The sequence below is a fragment of the Calonectris borealis genome, chromosome Z, assembly GCF_964195595.1.
Source record: "Calonectris borealis chromosome Z, bCalBor7.hap1.2, whole genome shotgun sequence".
Classification (NCBI taxonomy): domain Eukaryota; kingdom Metazoa; phylum Chordata; class Aves; order Procellariiformes; family Procellariidae; genus Calonectris; species Calonectris borealis.
This window is the reverse complement of record NC_134352.1, coordinates 74,455,365-74,475,175: the sequence shown is the minus strand read 5'-3', so window position 1 is coordinate 74,475,175 and position 19,811 is coordinate 74,455,365. Positions and strand designations below refer to the sequence as shown.

The window sequence follows — 19,811 nt, the reverse complement described above, 5'->3', positions numbered from 1 at the left end:
ATCCTGATCTAAAGAAAGCTAAGAAGCGTGAGGTCCTTCCACAGATTAAAACCTATGACAAAGCACGTCAAATGACTGCTCCCTAATAATACTAACAAACACTGCAGAATATGTTGCAGTTTATTTAAACAAATTTAGTATAGTGCAGTCATCATTTTGATGACCTCACATTCTGCAGTTCATCAGCTGCCAGTGAAATATCTGCACAGTATTTAATTAACTCTTGAAGGATACATAGGTATTCTAGTATTTGTTGGGGCTTCAGATTAATACTACAAGTTAAAAGCTTGCATGCTGTGGCAAAAACAGCAGGTACGAATGCAAAAGATATGAATGTAAAAAATGTAAAAATGCTTCTTTGTAGGCCTACAGACACGACACAGAGCCTTCACTCATCTGGTCCACAGCAGTCATGAGTATTACACAGATTTTTAGCATGCAAGCATGCTCTGTTCTACAGTCCCAAAAGTTCAGGAAGCCAAACCCCTAGAAACAGTTAACACGCAACACTTGCTGAGGTCTTTAGCAAGCAGGGCAGCGTTTTTTCTTCCACACAAAGGATTTGTGAAGACGTGTTAACAAAAAAATTAAAAAAAAAAAAAAAAGAGGCAAAAAAGTAGGTCATTGCTCCTCTCTGCTGACTATAGTAGGTAATTTTGAAAAAAAAAGTTCAATATTACAGTTGACATAAATTTACCTCAGTCCAGTTGCTCACTGTCCAGTCAGACGGGCACAAGACATCTCTGTTGCATGACAGATGGGTCTTTGGTTTAAGCAGGTGCTGGCACTCTGTGACAGCGAGTGCCTGTTCATCAGATCCCACCGTCTGGATGCAAAGAACAGTTCGCTTCTTCTGGCCTGTTGGGCCACACGTGGTCGAACATTTCTGCCATTCTCCTGCCCACCATCTGAAAACCAGGGGGTGTAAGAACCATCAGAAAACAATCCATCACAGGCACATTAAGGAAAAGCTCAGAGACTACAAGAAAAAGAACCAGTAAATTAAATTCTGGGTTCAGATATGCACTTTTCATATTAAGTCCAGATCACTCAAGCTTTCTTATCTGCCCTGTGCTCCAGTACCAGCCAGTCACTGAAAGATGCTGATCCCCAGACAGCAGTAGGCACCGAGTATTATGTTTCTACAATGGGTAAGAATCCCCTGAGTAGACGGTCTTTCAAATCCAAATTTGAGGAACTGCTAGCAAGTTTAGTAATCTATTTACTCTATCCTATTGTTTATCTGCTTATCGCTACCTCAGTACAGAGAGTTAACAAATGACAATCACCGGAGAGTCTGTAATGACAGAGGTGGAGAAGGTCTCCTCACACATGTCTATGCAGCCAGTACCGCACAAGTGCTCAAACTGGCCCTGCGTTACCTCCAGAAGGGCAAGCAGCAAGGCACACAACCCAAAACCCAGGCTAGTCAGAGCTATGCTGCATGCAGCGACGTGGGATCAGTGCCCTGCAGCCCAGTACCTCTGGGCCCCGTCTCTGGGTCTCCACTAGGCTAGACTTTTCTGTACTTTGTTCCTTCATGAAGTAAAAACGAGCCCCTTATGTGTCTCTCTCCTGATTAAAGATGGTCTTCCGTAGCGTGCTATGCAATGTTCCACCGAATGAAAGATAAATGTTTCCTCTAGTGCGCTATTTTCCAATGCAAATCACCTTACCAACAAGAGCTGTCCCTTTTATATTCGGTTTACCTTAGCCTTTCTCCAGCTTCATCCACCTATTTCTTCTCATGCTGATCCAGACTGAATCAAATATCTGCATACCTGCCTTCTGTGATAAGAAAGGAGGGCAAACACTTCTGGGTTTCTACTATTTGAGAAGCACTGGCATCAACTGTGACATTTTGCTAAAGATTTACCTCTATAGTTTTTTTTTTAAAAAAAAAAAAAAAGAAGTCGTCTTCCTTCCAGTTTAGAGTGCCATAGGCAAGAACATAGCTCCAAGCTGCTGTATAAAAAATGTGGCCCAGCTGTGAACTCTATGCCACAAAAGCTCCTAGACAATGTTACTTGTTCCTGAGTTTTGAAACTGGTCATGATAAAGCCCTACGCTGAAAACAAAACAGGGATATATTTAGAAAACACCTTTGTGGACAGAAAGGTGGAAAAAATTGGTTTTAGCTTACATTCTATTGTATTTTTTTCCTTTTAAGGTCAATGAACTTAGAGCAAAATAATTCCATTCTGATAAATACATTGAAGTTCAATGTCCAGTTTTACAACAGTTTTTGCTCCTTGCTTTGTTTGCGTTTCTGGCTTCTTCAGTTTGCTGACAATCCCTCTCCCCTTTCGTCTGTAGTTTCCATGTTCCTTCTCTGTCTCCCAATTAATTTATTCTTCAGTTGCAAATGAGCTGTCGTTGATGTGGAAGGCACTGATAACTATTCCTAATCATTTAGGAAAAAAAAAAAAAGACTCAGAGCAATCAAGCTATGCACACAGCTCATTTCTGCAACCATCTGGTCTTCTCTGGGGATACCTACACCTACCTTCCTTCTCTTTAGTTGTGTATATACCGCATTCCCTTTTAAATTACCTTAGAAGCCCTTTGGGGCACAGATTGTTTTGCTACATGCTCTACAATGCAGCCCATTGCCACCACAACCCTGTGTGAGGCCTCTGGACGTTGCTGTAATAAAAGAACAAATTATTTTTCTCCTTCTCCTGCCTTTCTTTGGATTGTTTCTTGCTCCTCCAGGCTTCTGCAAATAACAAAGGAAAACTAACAAGCAGTTAAAGAGAAAAAGTGAGTGCACCTCAGCGGAACACAGCAATAAAGAAGAGAAAAATATATTACCACAACTTGAATCAAGCCATTTCAGAGTTGTTTTCATCTCTTGCATCTTCTTTCCAATTTTATCATCTCTAGTATCTTGTAAATTGCTGACACTTCAGCACAAATGCAACTTGAAGTATGTGAATTGCCCTATTAATTTTAATAGAACCAGATCACATATTTCAAGCTACAGATATGCTAAGCTGACATCCCCTCCCTCACCATTTTCAAATGGCTCTGAGTGAGGGTTCAGCAGTTTGCAGGTTTAAATCATCAGAGCTTCCTACAGAACCTATCTTGATGAGCAGTAATGGTGCATGATTAACTACTGTACACAAAACATTTTTAAAAAGTCATGAAAGAAATTAAGGTGCTCCAGAGTTAGGCAATCCCAGAATTAAGAATTTACCCTATTGCACCTTCATGGTCAATCTTAAATTACATTTAGTCATGTAACTTTTTCTATAGAGTTCTTCCCCATTCAGTGCAGGTAACAGATATTACTGGTGAGCCAAGTAGTTAAGTGCCCAGCACCATGTTTACCACACACACTTCAAAAAACTTGCTCTGACTAAAAGTTTATTCTTATCAGTAACTGGAGTTTTTCATGGTGCATTTTCCTATTTCCATTCTAGGGTACAGGCCCATGCCTTAAGAATGAGAAACTTAACATGGAAGCACATGCACTCGTGTCTCTTCATGGTCCCCACTAAGGACTTCTGAACTGCGGCATCCCAGCCAAAGGGGAAGAAAGGCAAAGCGAGGATGGCAGAACATCTACCATCCATTTGTCTGTTCTGGTACAGGATGCCCCAAAGCAGGTCCTGGACCACACAGAAGGGAGCAGCATCTGAGTGATTGCTTTGCCAAACTCTATCTATCTTGGAGCTTCTGCTGCCTCCTCATACTGCAGAGGCATAACCGAAACTGGAGGTGACTGCTGAGCACGCATCCAGAATTGACACAGCAATCTCAGATCCAAAGATGCAACTTCTAAGTTGAAATGACGAAGGTGTTGGCCCTCCCAGCTGTAAGCTAAAAAGTGGAGGGCACTGCCAGTCACTTAGCTTTGGGCAGGTTATAAACAAGGCTCTCTAGATCACACACACAGCGAGATTCTTGGCAAAGAAAAGGATATGGGGAAGAAAACTAGTAAGTAGCTGTGCTGATTGTGGTGAGATTCTGGGACAAGTTGGTGGAAACTGAAGCCTTATGGGAGTCACCGTCCAATACTTGTTCCTACCTCTAGTTTCTGATGACATTTACCACTACAGCAACTGAGTGGTTCTTAAACATTAATGCATCACCTGGTCCCTGCAAAGTGACAGCACTGTCTTATCTCCACAGGCAGGCATGGCATGGAAAGATTGTGGTAACAAACAAACAAACAAGCAAAATGCATGATTTGGGCAATTAATTTGTGTGAGCACTAATTTTCCTGAGGCTGTCAAACTAGAAAGCAGTCTGTATGGTGAAAGCATAACCTCAGTTAGTTTTCAGCTACAGCTGTGAGTGCTCAGCTCTTCTGCAATCCAGCCTGGGACAGAGGTAGGGAGAAAATCTGATTCTCTCAGGTGGCATTCAGCTGCCTTAAATGAGATCTATCTCTTTGCCTCCCACGCTGAGTTTCCAAAGTCTGTAACAATTAAGGTGGGGCCCAACAGCCTTGTCCATTATACAATCCTCATCTATACCTAGATGATGCGAGCTGAATGAGGTGTGGATCCTGTTGAATAAGTGTTAGCATGGGATTTTGGAACCAAAGTTTGCTATATTCATGCCTATGGAGCTGAACGTTCCCTCCCTCCCACCATATTGTGTCACATATAAAGAAGGACTGTATTCTTTCACTATGCATTTGTATAGCATCAGGCACAGCAGATACTAACAGGGCACTGATTTTCACTCTGTGTGTTATAATAGAAACAGGATTTCCCATTCTTATTATGCTGTTGGAGTCTAGTAAGCAGTCTGGAAGCAGGACAATACAGTAACAGCAGATAAAAAGCAGGAGACCCCAAGTACTTGTAAAATAATCTATTTATGGTTACTCTGTTCAAGTGGGTAGTCAGGTTAAAAAGGCTCCAGGCAACTTTCTTTACAGGGGAGAGCAAAACTTTTATTTACAACACTATAAGTAGTTAAAATCTCACTCTTTTTCTTCAAGTAGTATCTATTGATTTTTATCATTAACACCTATGGAGCTAAATACCTGCCAACCAAAGAAACATATAACTGGAAACCATATTCCACAGCATAACATGGAAAAAAAGCATGTATTTATGCTACAGTCTCGTTGCACTCCTGCTGAGCAATATCACTCAAGTTTTACAGGAGCAGTTGTATGACATTTTAACTCTCAACTGTTCAGCCTTCTCTACTTTGTTCTGAGTCAAGATGTGCCATACATGTATTGCACCATTTTAAATATTTTGTTTTGCTCCAGATTCTTTTCGTGGAAAGTGTGGGAAAAAATAAATGTAGACCAAATCAGCTAACAAATAAGAATGTTAAGACTTGGACTTCTCAGAAGCCTGTCATTTAAACGGTTTATAATTAACTTCCTGAAATGGATTAATGAGGTAAGATCTGGTTTGTGAGAGTCACAAACATTATAGTAATGTTAGTCTTTGCTTGTAGCTACTGTTTGATAAATTATCTAATTCTGATTTAGTGGTCTAGTAGCTAGTTTCACGGTAGCATGTTTTCCATCAGTGGGATTTAGCAGATCATAGGAGGGAGGGTTATGCAAGAGAACATCCTTCTTGGTTTAGATAGGATGCTCCTATAAAGAAACTGGTTCGCTTTTGGGAAGTGCAAGATCGTCTAACAGTTTCAGTCCCATGGCTGCAGCACTAACCAAAGGTCCCCTGCAGTGTTAACAGCACTGTCGTCAACTCTAGCACAGAATTTAGCCACCTCTCTACAGAACACTTGGTCTTTGGCAGCTTCACATGAACTCTCAGTTATCCTGTATCGTGCCATATGAAACAGACACACCTTCCTGCAACATTCAGATTTTCTTTAGAACCAACAAACCACCAAAATGCACTAAGTGCTCTCCTGCGTTTCAGATGAAGATGTGTAACCATCTGTCTGGATTATAGGTGACACATATGCCATGGAAAGTAAATACCAAATAAATCCCATGCTGGGACTACAGCCTGGAACAGAGACCAGATCTACAAAATTAAGAGCTTGGGAAGGGTGGATAGGAATTCATTCCTCACTGCCACCTCTTCCAAGAGAAGAGCTCAGGGACACCAACAGAAGCTAGAGAAAGCCAGGTTGAAAATAATTAAAATGAGGTGGTGCTTCACACAGTAGGCATTAAAGCTGTGGAACTTCTTGCAGAGGAAGTTGTAGATGACAGAAGTTTTACAAGGTTGCAGAGGGAGGCTGTACAAGCACTTGGAAGAGAGGTCCATTGGAGGTTACTGATTAGACAAGCCATAAAAGCCTCTAGAAATGCCTTAAATTAAAACCAGTTGGAAGCCAGAAGAGTATTAGAAAGAGATATAATTTACGCTTGCCTTGTCTTTACTCTTCCTTAGGCATGTAGGCCCTGCTGAGAGCCAGAGCAGGGACTTAGATGGACCCTTGGTCAAACTACTACAGTCACTCTTCTGTTATAAGAGAAAAATAAATACCCGTGACTCTAGAACTAAATACGTATGGCTTTCCTCCACTGCATTTTGTCAGTATTTTGCTGTCCTCACAAGGATAACTAGTGCTTTCCTCTGCAGTGCAGAATGAGCTTGAGAAGCATCACTCAGGCTGGCAGCATATGAGAGCTTTTCTGCCTGGTCTGCAGAAGAGCTTGGTTCACACATCACATAATTCTACAATCTGCCCAAGGAACAAATTCTGCTCCCTCACTTTCAAGAGCAGGTCTGAATAATGCAGTCACCTAGAACAAATGGGATAAATTGAGCTTATTTGGAATTTTGGAATAAATAGCACAGTTTATGTGTGCTATAAATAAAAAACATCCCCACGTACATGGGTAGGCTCAGCTTTTAACTAGTCAACTAGTAAATAGGTTTGATCTAACTGTCAACTGATTTCCTAGCAATCTACAAAGAATTATGAAATGCTGGTAGTTTATGCTTTTAACAGTCACTTATAGAGGCTGCAAGCGCAAAGATGTAATTCCCAGAGGAGACAACATACACTGTTGGGAAGATACTTGGAAACAACTAATAAAACCAACAGCCATGCAGAATTTTTTATGTTAAAGCTTCATGAAATTCACTGCTGGCAAATGTAATGCAATACACTTTACGGGAATCATTGTAATGACTTCAATTTGATTCTGATTTAACCAGAATTATTACGGAAAGACTGGTATACCATTGCGAACAGCATGATAAACAATTTCCGAAGACAATGAAAAACAAAAGCAAGACGTTCCAGTACCTAAAGCATGAAACTAAGACCAACACTGATCCCTTCCAGCGAATCTGTGACTATTTACAAGCCCACAGTTCTGCTGTCACCTGGAATGTTTGCTGTGGTTAGTCTTCCTTACACTACTTGCTAAAATGGCAGAACTGAAAAAACAGAGATGAAGATGAATTAAAATAATGTTATGGGAAAGGAAAAAATGACTCCCATGTGATCACAGAATGAAGAAAGCTGCACCTCACTGAAGGGAAAAAATAAGAAGGGACATAATAAAAAGATGCCAAATAATAAGTGTTATAAAGAAGATATAATAATTAGAGTTATAGAGGTGGCCATTTCCACTCATCCTCCTTCATAAAAAGGACAAAGAGGTATCAAAAAATACTGAAAAACAGCATCAAAAGGCTTAAAAAAACCCTCTCTGCAAGTTAGTTTTTGGAACACACAGTAATACATTATCACTCGAGCTAAGACAGGAATAGGATTTTTAAAATAAGTAAGAATTTATACTGTTTTCATGCATACCTGCACCTAAACTGAACAAAAAGACTATCTATATAGATGAGAGAGAGAGCAATTTCTGCCATTCCCAGCACAGACGGCTCAGTAACTTGCACTGGAAACTCCTTATGGCAGCTCAGTCCTAATCTGTCCAGTACTGGGTTTCTGGCACCTTGCTCTGAAATGCTTGGGAGCTCTCACCATGGCAGGCCATAGATGCCACACTAATCTGGTATTAGAAACAACATTTTCCTTTGAATAAGGCTGCTATTTAGCATTACCAGAGCCCTCCCACTATCCGTTACCTGGGCGGACAGTTCTTTTCATAGCATTTCTTTTGTCGCCCGTTTGGCTGTGTTGCTGGGTCGCAGAAGGAGTTTTTGATTGCTCCGCTTCCCTTCCGCATGCAGTGAGCAATCTGGCGCCGCACCCCTGTGAGAGAAAGACACAAAAAACAATTAACAGTAATCCATGTAGGCTGGGGATGAGGTACAGAAATCCTCTAGCATGGGGAGTACACACTGGTTGTACTCCACATCCCAGAATACAGTAACTGTGAAATGAATGTTCTGCTGAATGTCTGGGCTAAGTCAGGTATGAGTATCCTTTAATCAAGCTTAAAGGTGTAAAGCAGAGCTCTTTGAGGTCGGATGGCTCAAGCAACACATTAGAAAGCACCTTCCTTAAGGAAAGTTTGTCAAGGTTTAGTTGTCAACCTTGTTGTCAAACCCGCAGGCCCTGAAGCAGGTGTAAGGCGGTATGAATGGTTCTTGGATGACCCACAGATAAGAGGCAACTCAGCAGCATCAGGATATTCACAGCAAGGGTATTTTTCCTGATCTTTTCTTTTTACTTCTGGGAATGCTGTTTAAGCAGAATACGAACTGGAGTGTATCAGCAAAACTATAACCCTGTGACTCTTAAGGCTGAATTCCACTTTTAAGAAGTTTTGGTACAAATCCTGGCTGAAAATGACAATACAATAATATGAGGGAGAAAATCTTCTGTTTTCTAAATAATTAAGACCCAGTACTCATCACAAGAGGCAAAGCACACTAATGACAAGAGACACAGAAACATCCCATACATACAATTTGGGTTATTTCCTAACAGTTCCACTTACAAAAACTCCCACGCATTTAACGGAAAGAAACATGAACCAAAATACTGCATTACCCTAGTGCGAATCTAAAGAAAGGCAGTTTCCAGGGACCTGCCTTCCAGTTTTGCAATAGTTTGAGGTAAGTCCTGTGCTGCAAACACAGTGTAAAAAAAGTATTGCGATATTACAGTTTGAAAGGTTGTAGCTAGACTGATGCAGAGGCATTAAAATAGTGGCACTAGGCCCAAACAAATCCCAAAGACTAAAAAAACTGAAGAAACCTTATTAACTCTCATTAAATTAACTGTGCTATTAATTCACAGCAATTAATATGCAGACGGAAGGTCACTGTGACTTTTATCCTTCTCCTGGGAAGCAAAGGGCTTAACAGCACTGTTACTATGGTGTCAGACATAAGTCTTAGGCTGTTTTGCAGAATGTTTATGAATCAAGCTTCTCCTTGCCTCACACCTCCTAATAACTGGTGTGGGAAACTATGTGGAAGATAAGAACAGTAATCTATAGATACTTGGGAAATATGAAGATATTCCTCTATAGAACACATACTTATGTTCCTCCATACAGCAATGTCCCCGCATATGGCAATTAAAACATATTTCCTACAATTTCATGCTAGCATTATGGTTATCTTGCTTTAAGTAGTTTCACAGCATTCAAATGTTCTTTTCTTCTCCAAAATTTAATAATCTACTTACAAAAATAAATACAGAAAAAACAGAATACTAACTCTAGTACTAGAGTATCCAAAGCTAGCAACAGAGGTAACTTTTGGTGGGAGAACTAAGCATGGACTGCACATGTGAAGGGGAGGTTGTAGTCAGATGTTACTGAAAAAGGCCTCCACAACACAAGGAAATTAAAAACTTTCTATGCATATTTGGGTCATTCCATAGAAGCAGATGGAAACCTGTATCTCATTTTTATAGCACCTTAAGACATAAGGTCTGTGACACTGTGAGGAAATGCCATAGGTTTTAGAGTACTTTCAGACTTGTGACTGAGACATATAAGACAAGAACTGACAACAGCACAGGATTTGACGACTGAGTCTCCTCCAGTCATAGGTGAAGGTTGATTTGCTAGAACAAGGATTAGTTTCACCTAGAAGGGAGGATTAAGAGTCTGCAGCCCTGTGCTCCCATTAATACTCTCCGCTGAGGCATTCAAGCTCCAGAGTACATGATGTGGAAGCAGCTGCACGACTCTGCAGCGTGGCTGGATGTGGCTCTCTCCTGTCCCTAGGCAACTTCAAGCAGCAGAAAGCTTTTTGGTTCAGTGCAGGCCTCCCAGTGAGCAGTGCTGTGTTTTATGCTATGAAAAATGTAACTGGAATAGTTAGCAACCTTCCTGCTAGTTGTAAACAAAGCAGTTCACAGAAATATGTTTCTGTCCCTTTCAAAAGCATGATATGTTGCTGTTACAAATGCAAATAAGAGAAGAACTCTTTTGCTTTGATAAATTTTTTAGTGTCATTTCAGCTGTTATAATTCACTTTAAAGCCACTGTAAACCTTTGCAAAGTTTTGTTTCGAGGCTGTACATTCTCATAAAACATTTGCTGATTGCTGGCATCAATAAACTAATTTATTCACAGACAGTTTTTATTATGGAAGTTATGTGAACTCCCACTGCAGTTTCAAAATCTGGAAAGTTCTGGGATGGATGTATAAATTTAAAGAAGCCATAAATGCACAGTTTTTTCATCATGACTGTATAGTTCAGTTCCAAAGCTGGAAGGAATCCTATATGCATATACTGATCCACAGATATATATGTAGGTATACGTATAATGACATAAATAAAACAGTTGTTTTTTTCAGCTTGAGCAAGTTGAATTAGAAAACATTGCAAAAGTAGAAAACTAACCACCTCACACTGATCCTGCCCTACCAAACATTTACACAGTTAGATAAATAGGATATTACATATTTAAATTAAGTCATAGATTAAAAATTCTAAATATACTTGAAAAATCAGTAGAATTGGAAACCTAAACACTACTTCTGTAGGGCTCTGAGAAGGTAGCTCTTTTCCTCCCTTCACCTCTTCTACCTCTCTCTGACCTCAGTGCTAACTAGTCCACGCTGACAACTGTTTTGCATGCACAAGACGCTGACTGTATTCATCAGGAGATTGTCTCTGTGGTCATAATCCCACCGCAAAGATCCTGCTTTTTCCTCCGGAATGGGAACATCCCATTCCTTTCTGCTCACTTCAGCACTCATTGCACTGTAGCCCTTCCCACACCCATGTTTCTTTACAAAGAAGTGTAGCACCTCAGCTTTCTGCAAAAAACCCTACAAATATTTCTGGGAAAAAAAGAGAAAAGAAGAATGACAACAGTCAGATCAAAGAATGATCTTAATTTCACTAAATCTGCTCAGAGATTGCTTCTACCTCTCTGTGCCTCTTCAATCCTAATGCAGGTCTTTTTAGATGGGAGGTTGACCCACTCAGCTCCTGATTTCTCACTCAGTTTGCAAAAAAAAGGTGCCAGTTTAAAATTATTGGGGTGTGGAAGGTTTTTGAAACAGAGACTAGAAATCTGTTGGCTGCATAGCCCTCAGTTTGGGCAAAATTAAGGCTGAGAACAACAGAAATGAAGGACCAGAAGCAAACATACAAAATGTTTATGCAAAAGAGCATACTTGATTGTAAAAATAATTTGAACATGTAATTGTCACAGTTGTGCATCAAATCAGATCTGCAAGGAGTTCACTTTGGTATTTGAATAAACAAATTACATTCAGTGTATGCACAAGTTATGTACACAATCCAAGATCCAACCTTTACATTCTTGGTGTTATGAAACTTAGACCCATAATAGCGATGGAAAATACAGTGACCTTTGTTTTCTAAAATCAATGTCACAAGTTTAGTACTACATTTCAGTTCAGGAACACCTGGAGGTAATTTTGCAAAGTAGCCCTGATAACAGTTGTGAAGGATTTAGAGGGCACATAACAATTAATCCCCAAACAAATCTTATAGTTAAGTCCTTTTGCAAAGCTTTGAAAGTTCGCCAATTACTGATGTTATCTGTGGAGAAGCAAATTGTTGAGGTTGCCTAATACTCTTCCTTAGTTGCAGCTTTGCTGCGCTTTGCTTTTTGTTACGTTCAATGCCACTCAAAGCTAGTTCTAAGAAACATGATTAAAACCTTTAGACAAGAATGAAGGATTTATGTTTGTAATTTCTAATTGATCATTATTTAAAAAAAGAATAATGGGTAGTTGGTCTAGAAAAAAACTCAGTGAGGCATTTAAATTAATCTTCCTGTAAAAAAGCTTATGGGCTTTACATGCTGTCTTGACAGTAGGCTCTGGAGGGACAGGCTCTTGGCCAGAGGGTGCAGCAGTTTGCAGGACACTGTGCAGCGTGCACACATTCTGACTGCAAAGCAATTACTTTCTGCATAAAGCAAATGGCAGGCAGAGAGTCAAACTGCCCTGCAGTGAGAACAGAGCATGGCTTATGATTTTTACTATAAATTATCCCCGTCAGTGTTTGTTTGCCATGAAATGGATTGCAGTGTAATTACTGAACTATTTTCTACATTGCAAATGGGTATCAGGTATTGCAATGTGTTGTCCTTTTCCCTGCAGGCAGTATTAGGAATGTTTACTACAGAAAAGATTGATTTTTTCAGACAATATTTTTCCCTCTTAAACGGTGCTATTGTAGACTGGCCAGACCCACTCTTTGAGACTACAAAAGACAGGGGCACATGAAGGAAATGAAGGAAAACATGAGCACATTTGCATCTTCTCTTTCTCAGTTGCAATGGAATTGGAGAAGAGTATGGGGGCGTGGTGCTACCTGGAGGCCAAGAATCTTGTGGAAAATATCTTTAGGGAGCTGTCCTGGGTTAATTCTGAGAAACGACAGCTTCACTCTACAAAGACGTTATTCGTCATTGGGACTGTCCTGGTTTCGCCTGGGATAGAGTTAAATTTCTTCCTAGTGCTGTGTTTTGGATTTAGTATGAGAAGAATGTTGATAACACACTGATGTTTTCAGTTGTTGCTAAGTATCTTGTCAAGGACAAATACCTTCCAGGAAGCTACCAAGCTAGACTGGGAGGAGGGAACACAGCCAGGACAGCCAGCCCAGCTGGTCAATGGGGTATTCCATACCATGTGACGTCATGCTCAGTATATGAATGGTAGCGTGATCCAGGAAGTACCGATCGCTACTTGGTTATCGGCCAGTGCAGGTGGTGAGCAATTGCATTGTGCATCACTCATTTTGTATTTTTTTTTATTATTATTTTCTCTTTTCTGTCCTATTAAACTATCTTTATCTCAACCCACGAGTTTTTTCTCACTCTCACCCTTCTGATTCTCTCCCTGCCCCACCGAGGGCAGGGGGGGAGTGAGTGAGCGGCTGCGTGGTATTTGGCTGCCTGTTAAACCACGACAGTCCTTTTTGGCGCCCAATGTGGGGCTTGAAGGGTTGAGATAGATCTGACCAAAGCATGTTAAGGCACTATTGTTATAATTGTTATATTGATTGGTCACAATGTTGATTTATTGGCTTTCAAAGTTGTGGGGCTGGCTCTCAATATTGCAATATGTAATACCTTGCTTGCAGTGTATGTTCCCGGTTGTGCTGTTTATCGCTATTCAGAACTGGGCCAAGTTTATCATTTTGCTGCGGTTTTATGATGTGATAAAATCGTTAGTTGTAAGTCTAATCTGGTATCTGTACTCAGCACTGCCATCACCTCTGGATCTCGGGAACCACCTCTTAGGAACTATTAGTAATTACACTTTTTTTCTCTTCGGAGAATGAATCTAAGGGGGAGACAGGATGGGACACTTTCTCCGACTTGTTCATCTTCCCTTCCATATCTTCAGAAAGTCCTTTTTCTTCTATCCTCTTCATGAAGATGTCCACAATATTCCCTGAGAATTCTGAATATCCTTGGGACGTTCAAACAAGCATGATCATATTGCTATGTCTCCTGAATGTGGTTCAGATCTTGTTTAGGGTTAAACAACTCTTTAGGAATACTGTCCAGAGATCAACCCCGGCAACAGACACGGTGGCTACTCAAACGCCCACGACAGGCACTGCAGCTACTTCAACCCCCACGACAACCACTGTGGCTACTCAAACCCCCAAGACAACCACTGTGGCTACTCTAACCCCCAAGACAACCACTGTGGCTACTCTAACCCCCGCGACAGGCACTGTGGCTACTCAAATCCTGGCAACAGTCACCGCAGTTCCTCCAACCCCTGCAACAGGCACTACAGTTACTCCAACCCCTGCAAAAGGCACTGCAGCCACTCAAACCCCAGCAACAGGCACTACAGCTGAACCAGAGGACCAACCCTTGTTGGTATCCATCGCCCCTGAACAGAAGAAGAAATCTTGGAAGCAGAAGTCAGGTCATTTAGAAAGGGATGATGGAAAAGCAGGGCCATCACGAGGAGGGCAGGAGGAAGAGGAAGAACTCATAAACGAGACGGAAACCACCCGATCCCTATCTCTGAGTCAGTTGCGAGATAGGTGGAAAGATTTCAGCCGTTGTCCAGGCGAGCATATTGTTACCTGGCTGCTCCAATGCTGGGATAATGGGGCCAGTAGCCTGGAATTAGAGGGGAAGGAAGCCAAACAGCTGGGATCCCTTGCTAGGGAAGGGGGCATTGACAAAGCAATTGGAAAAGGGACACAGGTCCTCAGCTTCTGGAGGCGACTGCTGTCAGGTGTGAAGGAAAGGTATCCCTTCAAGGAAGATGTTATATATTGCCCAGGCAAATGGACCACTATGAAGAGAGGTATCCAGTACCTGAGAGAATTAGGTGTGCTAGAGGTGGTTTATAGTGACCTGGACAACAATCAAACGCCCAAAGATCCAGATGAAGTCCAGTGCACGCGACCCATGTGGCGGAAGTTGGTACAGAGCGCACCAGCGTCATATGCCAGTTCATTGGCAGTACTGTGCTGGAAAGAGGAAGAACCACCAACGGTGGATGAAGTTGTTAGCAGACTCCGGGAATAGGAAGAAACTGTCTCCTCCTCCCTTGTCTTGGCTGTGGAAAAACTGTCCCGGAAGGTCCAGCAATTCGAAGTGGATATGTCCTATTCTCCACCTGTACGGACCAGTATCTCACCCATTAGGAGTCAGCGTTCTTCTGCTGAGAGAGGATATAGAAGGTACACACCATGGGGCTCCCTGTGGTTTTACCTGCGTGACCACGGAGAGCCCATGAGGCAGTGGGATGGAAAACCTACCTTCACCCTAGAGGCACGTGTACGTGAGTTGCAAGGAAAAACAATCACACAAGGGGGTTCTCCAAGGAAAAATGCTGCTCCAGTTTTCAGGAAAACCCTGTCTCACGATGGTCCGGTTTCCAGTGAACAGTTCCCCAGACAGAGTAGAAGGGCTGATCTTACTTTGGATTGTAATGAAGAAATTCCTGACTCATGTTTGCAAGTAGTGAGAAACAGATACTATAATCAGAACTAGAGGGGCCCTGCCTCCGGCCAGGTGGAGGAAAGGGACAACCGGGTTTACTGGACTGTGTGGATTCGATGGCCTGGCACATCAGACCCACAGGAGTATAAGGCTCTAGTAGACACCAGTGCACAGTGTACCCTGATGCCATCAAGCTAGAAAGGGGCAGAACCCATTCATATTTCTGGAGTGACAGAGGGATCCCAAGAGATAACTGTACTGGAGGCCGAAGTGAGCCTAACTGGGAATGAGTGGCAGAAGCACCCCATTGTGACTGGCCCAGAGGCTCCCTGCATCCTTGGCAGAGACTACCTCAGGAGAGGGTATTTCAAGGACCCAAAAGGGTACCAGTGGGCTTTTGGTGTAGCTGCCCTGGAGATGGAGGAAATTAAACTGCTGTCCACCTTGCCCAGTCTCTCAAACAACCCTTCTGTTGTGGGGTTGCTGAGGGTTGAAGAACAGCAGGTACCAATCGCTACCACAACAGTGCACCGGCGGCAATATCGCACCAACCGAGACTCCCTGATCCCCATCCATGAGCTGATTCGTCGACTGGAGAGCCAAGGAGTGATCAGCAAGACTCGCTCACCCTTTAACAGTCCCATATGGCCAGTGTGAAAGTCCAATGGAGAGTGGAGACTAACAGCAGACGACCGTGGCCTGAACGAAGTCACGCCGCCACTGAGTGCTGCCGTGCCAGACATGCTGGAACTCCAACACGAACTGGAGTCAAAGGCAGCCAAGCGGTACGCCACCACTGACATCGCTAATGCGTTCTTCTCCATCCCTTTGGCAGCAGAGTGCAGGCCACAGTTTGCTTTCACTTGGAGGGGCGTCCAGTGCACCTGCAACCGACTGCCTCAAGGGTGGAAACACAGCCCTACCATTTGCCATGGACTGATCCACACTGCGCTGGAGCAGGGTGGGGCTCCGGAACACCTGCAGTACATTGATGGCATCATCGTGTGGGGCAACACAGCAGAAGAAGTTTTTGAGAAAGGGGAGAGAATAGTCCAAATCCTTCTGAAGGCTGGTTTTGCTATAAAACAAAGTAAGGTCAAGGGACCTGCACAGGAGATCCAGTTTTTAGGAATAAAATGGCAAGATGGACGTCATCAGATCCCAATGGATGTGATCAACAAAATAACAGCCATGTCTTCACCAACTAGCAAAAAGGAAAAACAAGCTTTCCTAGGCGTTGTGAGTTTTTGGAGAATGCATATCCCAAATTACAGCCCTCTCTATCCTGTGACCAGGAAGAAGAACGATGCCCCCCCGAGGATGGGGCGGGGGGGTAGTGAGCGAGCGGCTGCGTGGTATTTGGCTGCCTGCCAGGTTAAACCACGACAGGGACTTTTTCCAGGTACATTTCCCTTGGATAAGGAGTTGTATCATAGGGCTAAACCATATTTTTTTCTCTTAGGACAGATGAGGCTTTCCTGCATCAGCCCATTCCCGTACCTGGAGCCCCATTTATCATTCCCTAACTCAGCTTCACTCTCTTTGCTCCAGAAAGCATATTTTTCCATTGTCCCGATCTCTGTGGCTATGAAACGTCGAAGTGCCCTTGGATTTACTGCTACCATATTGACCAGTTTTGACGAGAGGCCCTATGCCAAATCTTTAGGCAGGTCCAGGTTTGCCAAGAGAACAAAATTCTATGTAAGGATCAATTTCTCCCACTGGCTGTGGCCATCAAAGTTAGTTCAGTAGTTCACATTCCTTGGCCCTCCCTTTTACCCTGAAAAACTATTGGTTTATTATTTACTGAATCATAGAATCATAGAATCATTAAGGTTGGAAAAGACTTCTAAGATCATTGAGTCCAACCATCAACTCAACACCACCATGCCCACTAAACCCCCCAAAACCAATCCACACAAATATTTGCACAAATGATAACTGCAAAATTCCTTGAAGGTTATTTTACTACTACCTTTAGTCTAAATAAATGCAACTTTTCTTATCTCCTTGACTCCCACTGGAGACTTGTCTTCAGTAAGACCTGTCATGCAGCACAGCAATAGCAGAAGATGATCTTGCCTACTTCAATGCACTTTATCTTTCAAACCTTTCAAAACTCTTCAAATGCCTGAGATTTGGCACAACAGGTCTGTTACTGCCAACGGCAATAAATTCTGAATCTAAACAGAGTGTACGTTCAGATAAAATCAATCTCAACAGTCAAAGCCAGAAGGAAGTTCTGTGGAAGTCAGAGAAGGGTGTAGCTTAATCCAGCAACATTGGGAACGTTCAGTTCTGCCTTTATTCTGCCTCCTGGCAGAATAATACGTATCGTGTGAGACATTCTGGTTCTAGGTCAACAATCACTACCATGCCCATACTCCCTGCTAAATGTAGCAAGACTTTAGAGTTTCCAAATTTCCGTAATGATGGAGAGCTAACATTTTCCAAATACACCTTCCCTGCTGCTACGCTCTTTTTTTTATGCAGCGAAGCTCCAGGTGTTTTCACTGATGTGTTCGTGCTCTGATCATCCCGGCATAAATCTGCTATATCACTACACCAGTGTGGTGCTTAAGAGGGCCAGCTAGCTCAGATTCGGTGCCAAGTTAATACGATAACAGCACAGCTGGTCCACATTCAGACAGCCCAGAGCACAACCAGATAAGCATCAGGTACCTACAGAAAATGGCAGACAGACTGTAATATCGGCGCTCCCCTGCTTCAAGTAATTCATTGAAGCTCTGTGCTAGGGTTTCCCTTTTTTCTGGGCAGGGAGTAAGTGACAATACCCTGACTGCAACATATATTAGCAGATTACATCCACCTTTAGACCTGTTCAGTTACTTTTATAAATGTATGTATGTATCTAAGAGAAAAGAGAGCAAAGGGTCTATTAATGTCTTTTCTCCTGTCCATGAAGGAATGCAGAGAACTGGGAAGGTCTCTGTGCCCTTTTTGAACTGTGACGTACCTCTTGGTTCCCCTGCAAACTCATGTCAGTAAGTCCACAATCTTGCCTGAAACATATAATTTCTACTTATGCAAAGAAAAAGCCAATGAGCTCAAGAAATATTTATTAAGAGCACAAAGACAGTAAACAGGGGAAGCTACTTATTAAATAAAAACTGGAAAAAAACCTCCATATTCTGCAGTCCTCTATTTAAATAATCCATGTGGCAGTTAGAAATCAAAGCCAAGTCACACAGTTCTTTAGCCAGAAGGTAGTACACAGGGTTATAATTTATTTAGTGAGAAACAGTTCTGGGAAAAGTGCAGCTGATGTAAAAAAACCCAAACCAACATAATAAACAATCTAATAACACTTCCCCCCCCTTCTTTTTGTTACCATGCCAATTGTTACTTTAAACACTATTCACAACTAGGTATCAGAACTAAAACATACAGCATGCAATTAAGCAAAACACTTGTTTTGGGTACCTATTTAAAGAAAATGTGGTGTTTTGTGCTGAGAGACTCTTCTCAAAAAAAAAAAAAAAAAAAACCAAACCACACAAATATTTGCACAAACATGTATATATGAATCTATAAACATCTCTATAATATGTACATTATATATAGCAAAAATTTTTTTTATAATATAGGAACGTTATTGGGATGGGGTAATTTACACTATTCTTCTAAAATTCTTCCTTTAATCTTTTAAAATTAAAGCTGTAAAATGTCCTTTGTTCAAACCACTGAAAATGTCTTTTTTTTAGTGTCTTCCCTGACAGAAAAGATTAAAAAATTGTTACTCCTGTAATCATCACTGCTTCTAGACTCCCAACTGGATTTGTTAGAAAATTTGTTTGTCTTTTTCTTTCCTTCTGGAAAGTAGTTAAAGAAAGCAATAATTATCAAAAAACATCAACAATACCCTAGCATTAGAAAGAGAAAAGGCTTATTTCATGTTGTTTGTCCAGAGGCTGTAACATTTTTCTCATCTTTTAAAAATTATTCCCCACAAAGGATGGATAAAAACTTTTACTTTTGTAAAGAAACCTTCAGTCTTTTTATCACTATTGTTGGTTTACTGCAAGCATTAACTTCATCTCATTGATCTGTTAACTACTTTCAAGAAAGCTTTCCTGCTAGCATTTTCTGTGTCTTACCAAAGGCAAACTTCTAGACCTGTGTTAGATCCTACTTCATGATCATCATTCTGCTTGTCTGGTTTAACATGCTGCACAGAACTTCGATATAACTGCAGCTGTTCCCAAGCCATTGTACTGAGAATGGCAAAGACATATAAGTTCTCAAGACTGATTTAAATAAAGTAATTAGTAAGAAATGCACAAAAAGCGTTGTTGCTTATCGAGGCAGGACAGAAATGAAGCATATTTTAAGTACATATGGAGTTAACATATTGGAAAGACTCAGTAGGGAAACAAGAGTAGGTCATAAATTAGTTTTGCTGGAAAGTAGGGTTATTGTGAACAATATTGACAACAAATTACAAGGAAAAGTAGTCGTTTTTCATTTTGGTTCACAGAGGTTGAGAATTTCAGGGCAGGTGTTATAGAAACCTATTTGCCTTAAATGATTTAATAAAATT

At 41.6% G+C, this 19,811-nt stretch overlaps 1 protein-coding gene across 1 annotated transcript in view; it reads right to left on the bottom strand.

Annotated features, from left to right (window-relative positions):
• Positions 1-19,811, bottom strand: part of ADAMTS12 (ADAM metallopeptidase with thrombospondin type 1 motif 12) — a 171,946-nt gene that overhangs the window by 19,495 nt on the left and 132,640 nt on the right. Inside the window, exons 17-18 of the mRNA XM_075136524.1 lie at positions 8,007-8,133; positions 698-908 (exon numbers count right to left, since the gene is read on the bottom strand). Of these exons, the coding sequence (XP_074992625.1) occupies positions 698-908; positions 8,007-8,133 (338 nt within the window). The remainder of the gene's footprint in view (positions 1-697; positions 909-8,006; positions 8,134-19,811) is intronic.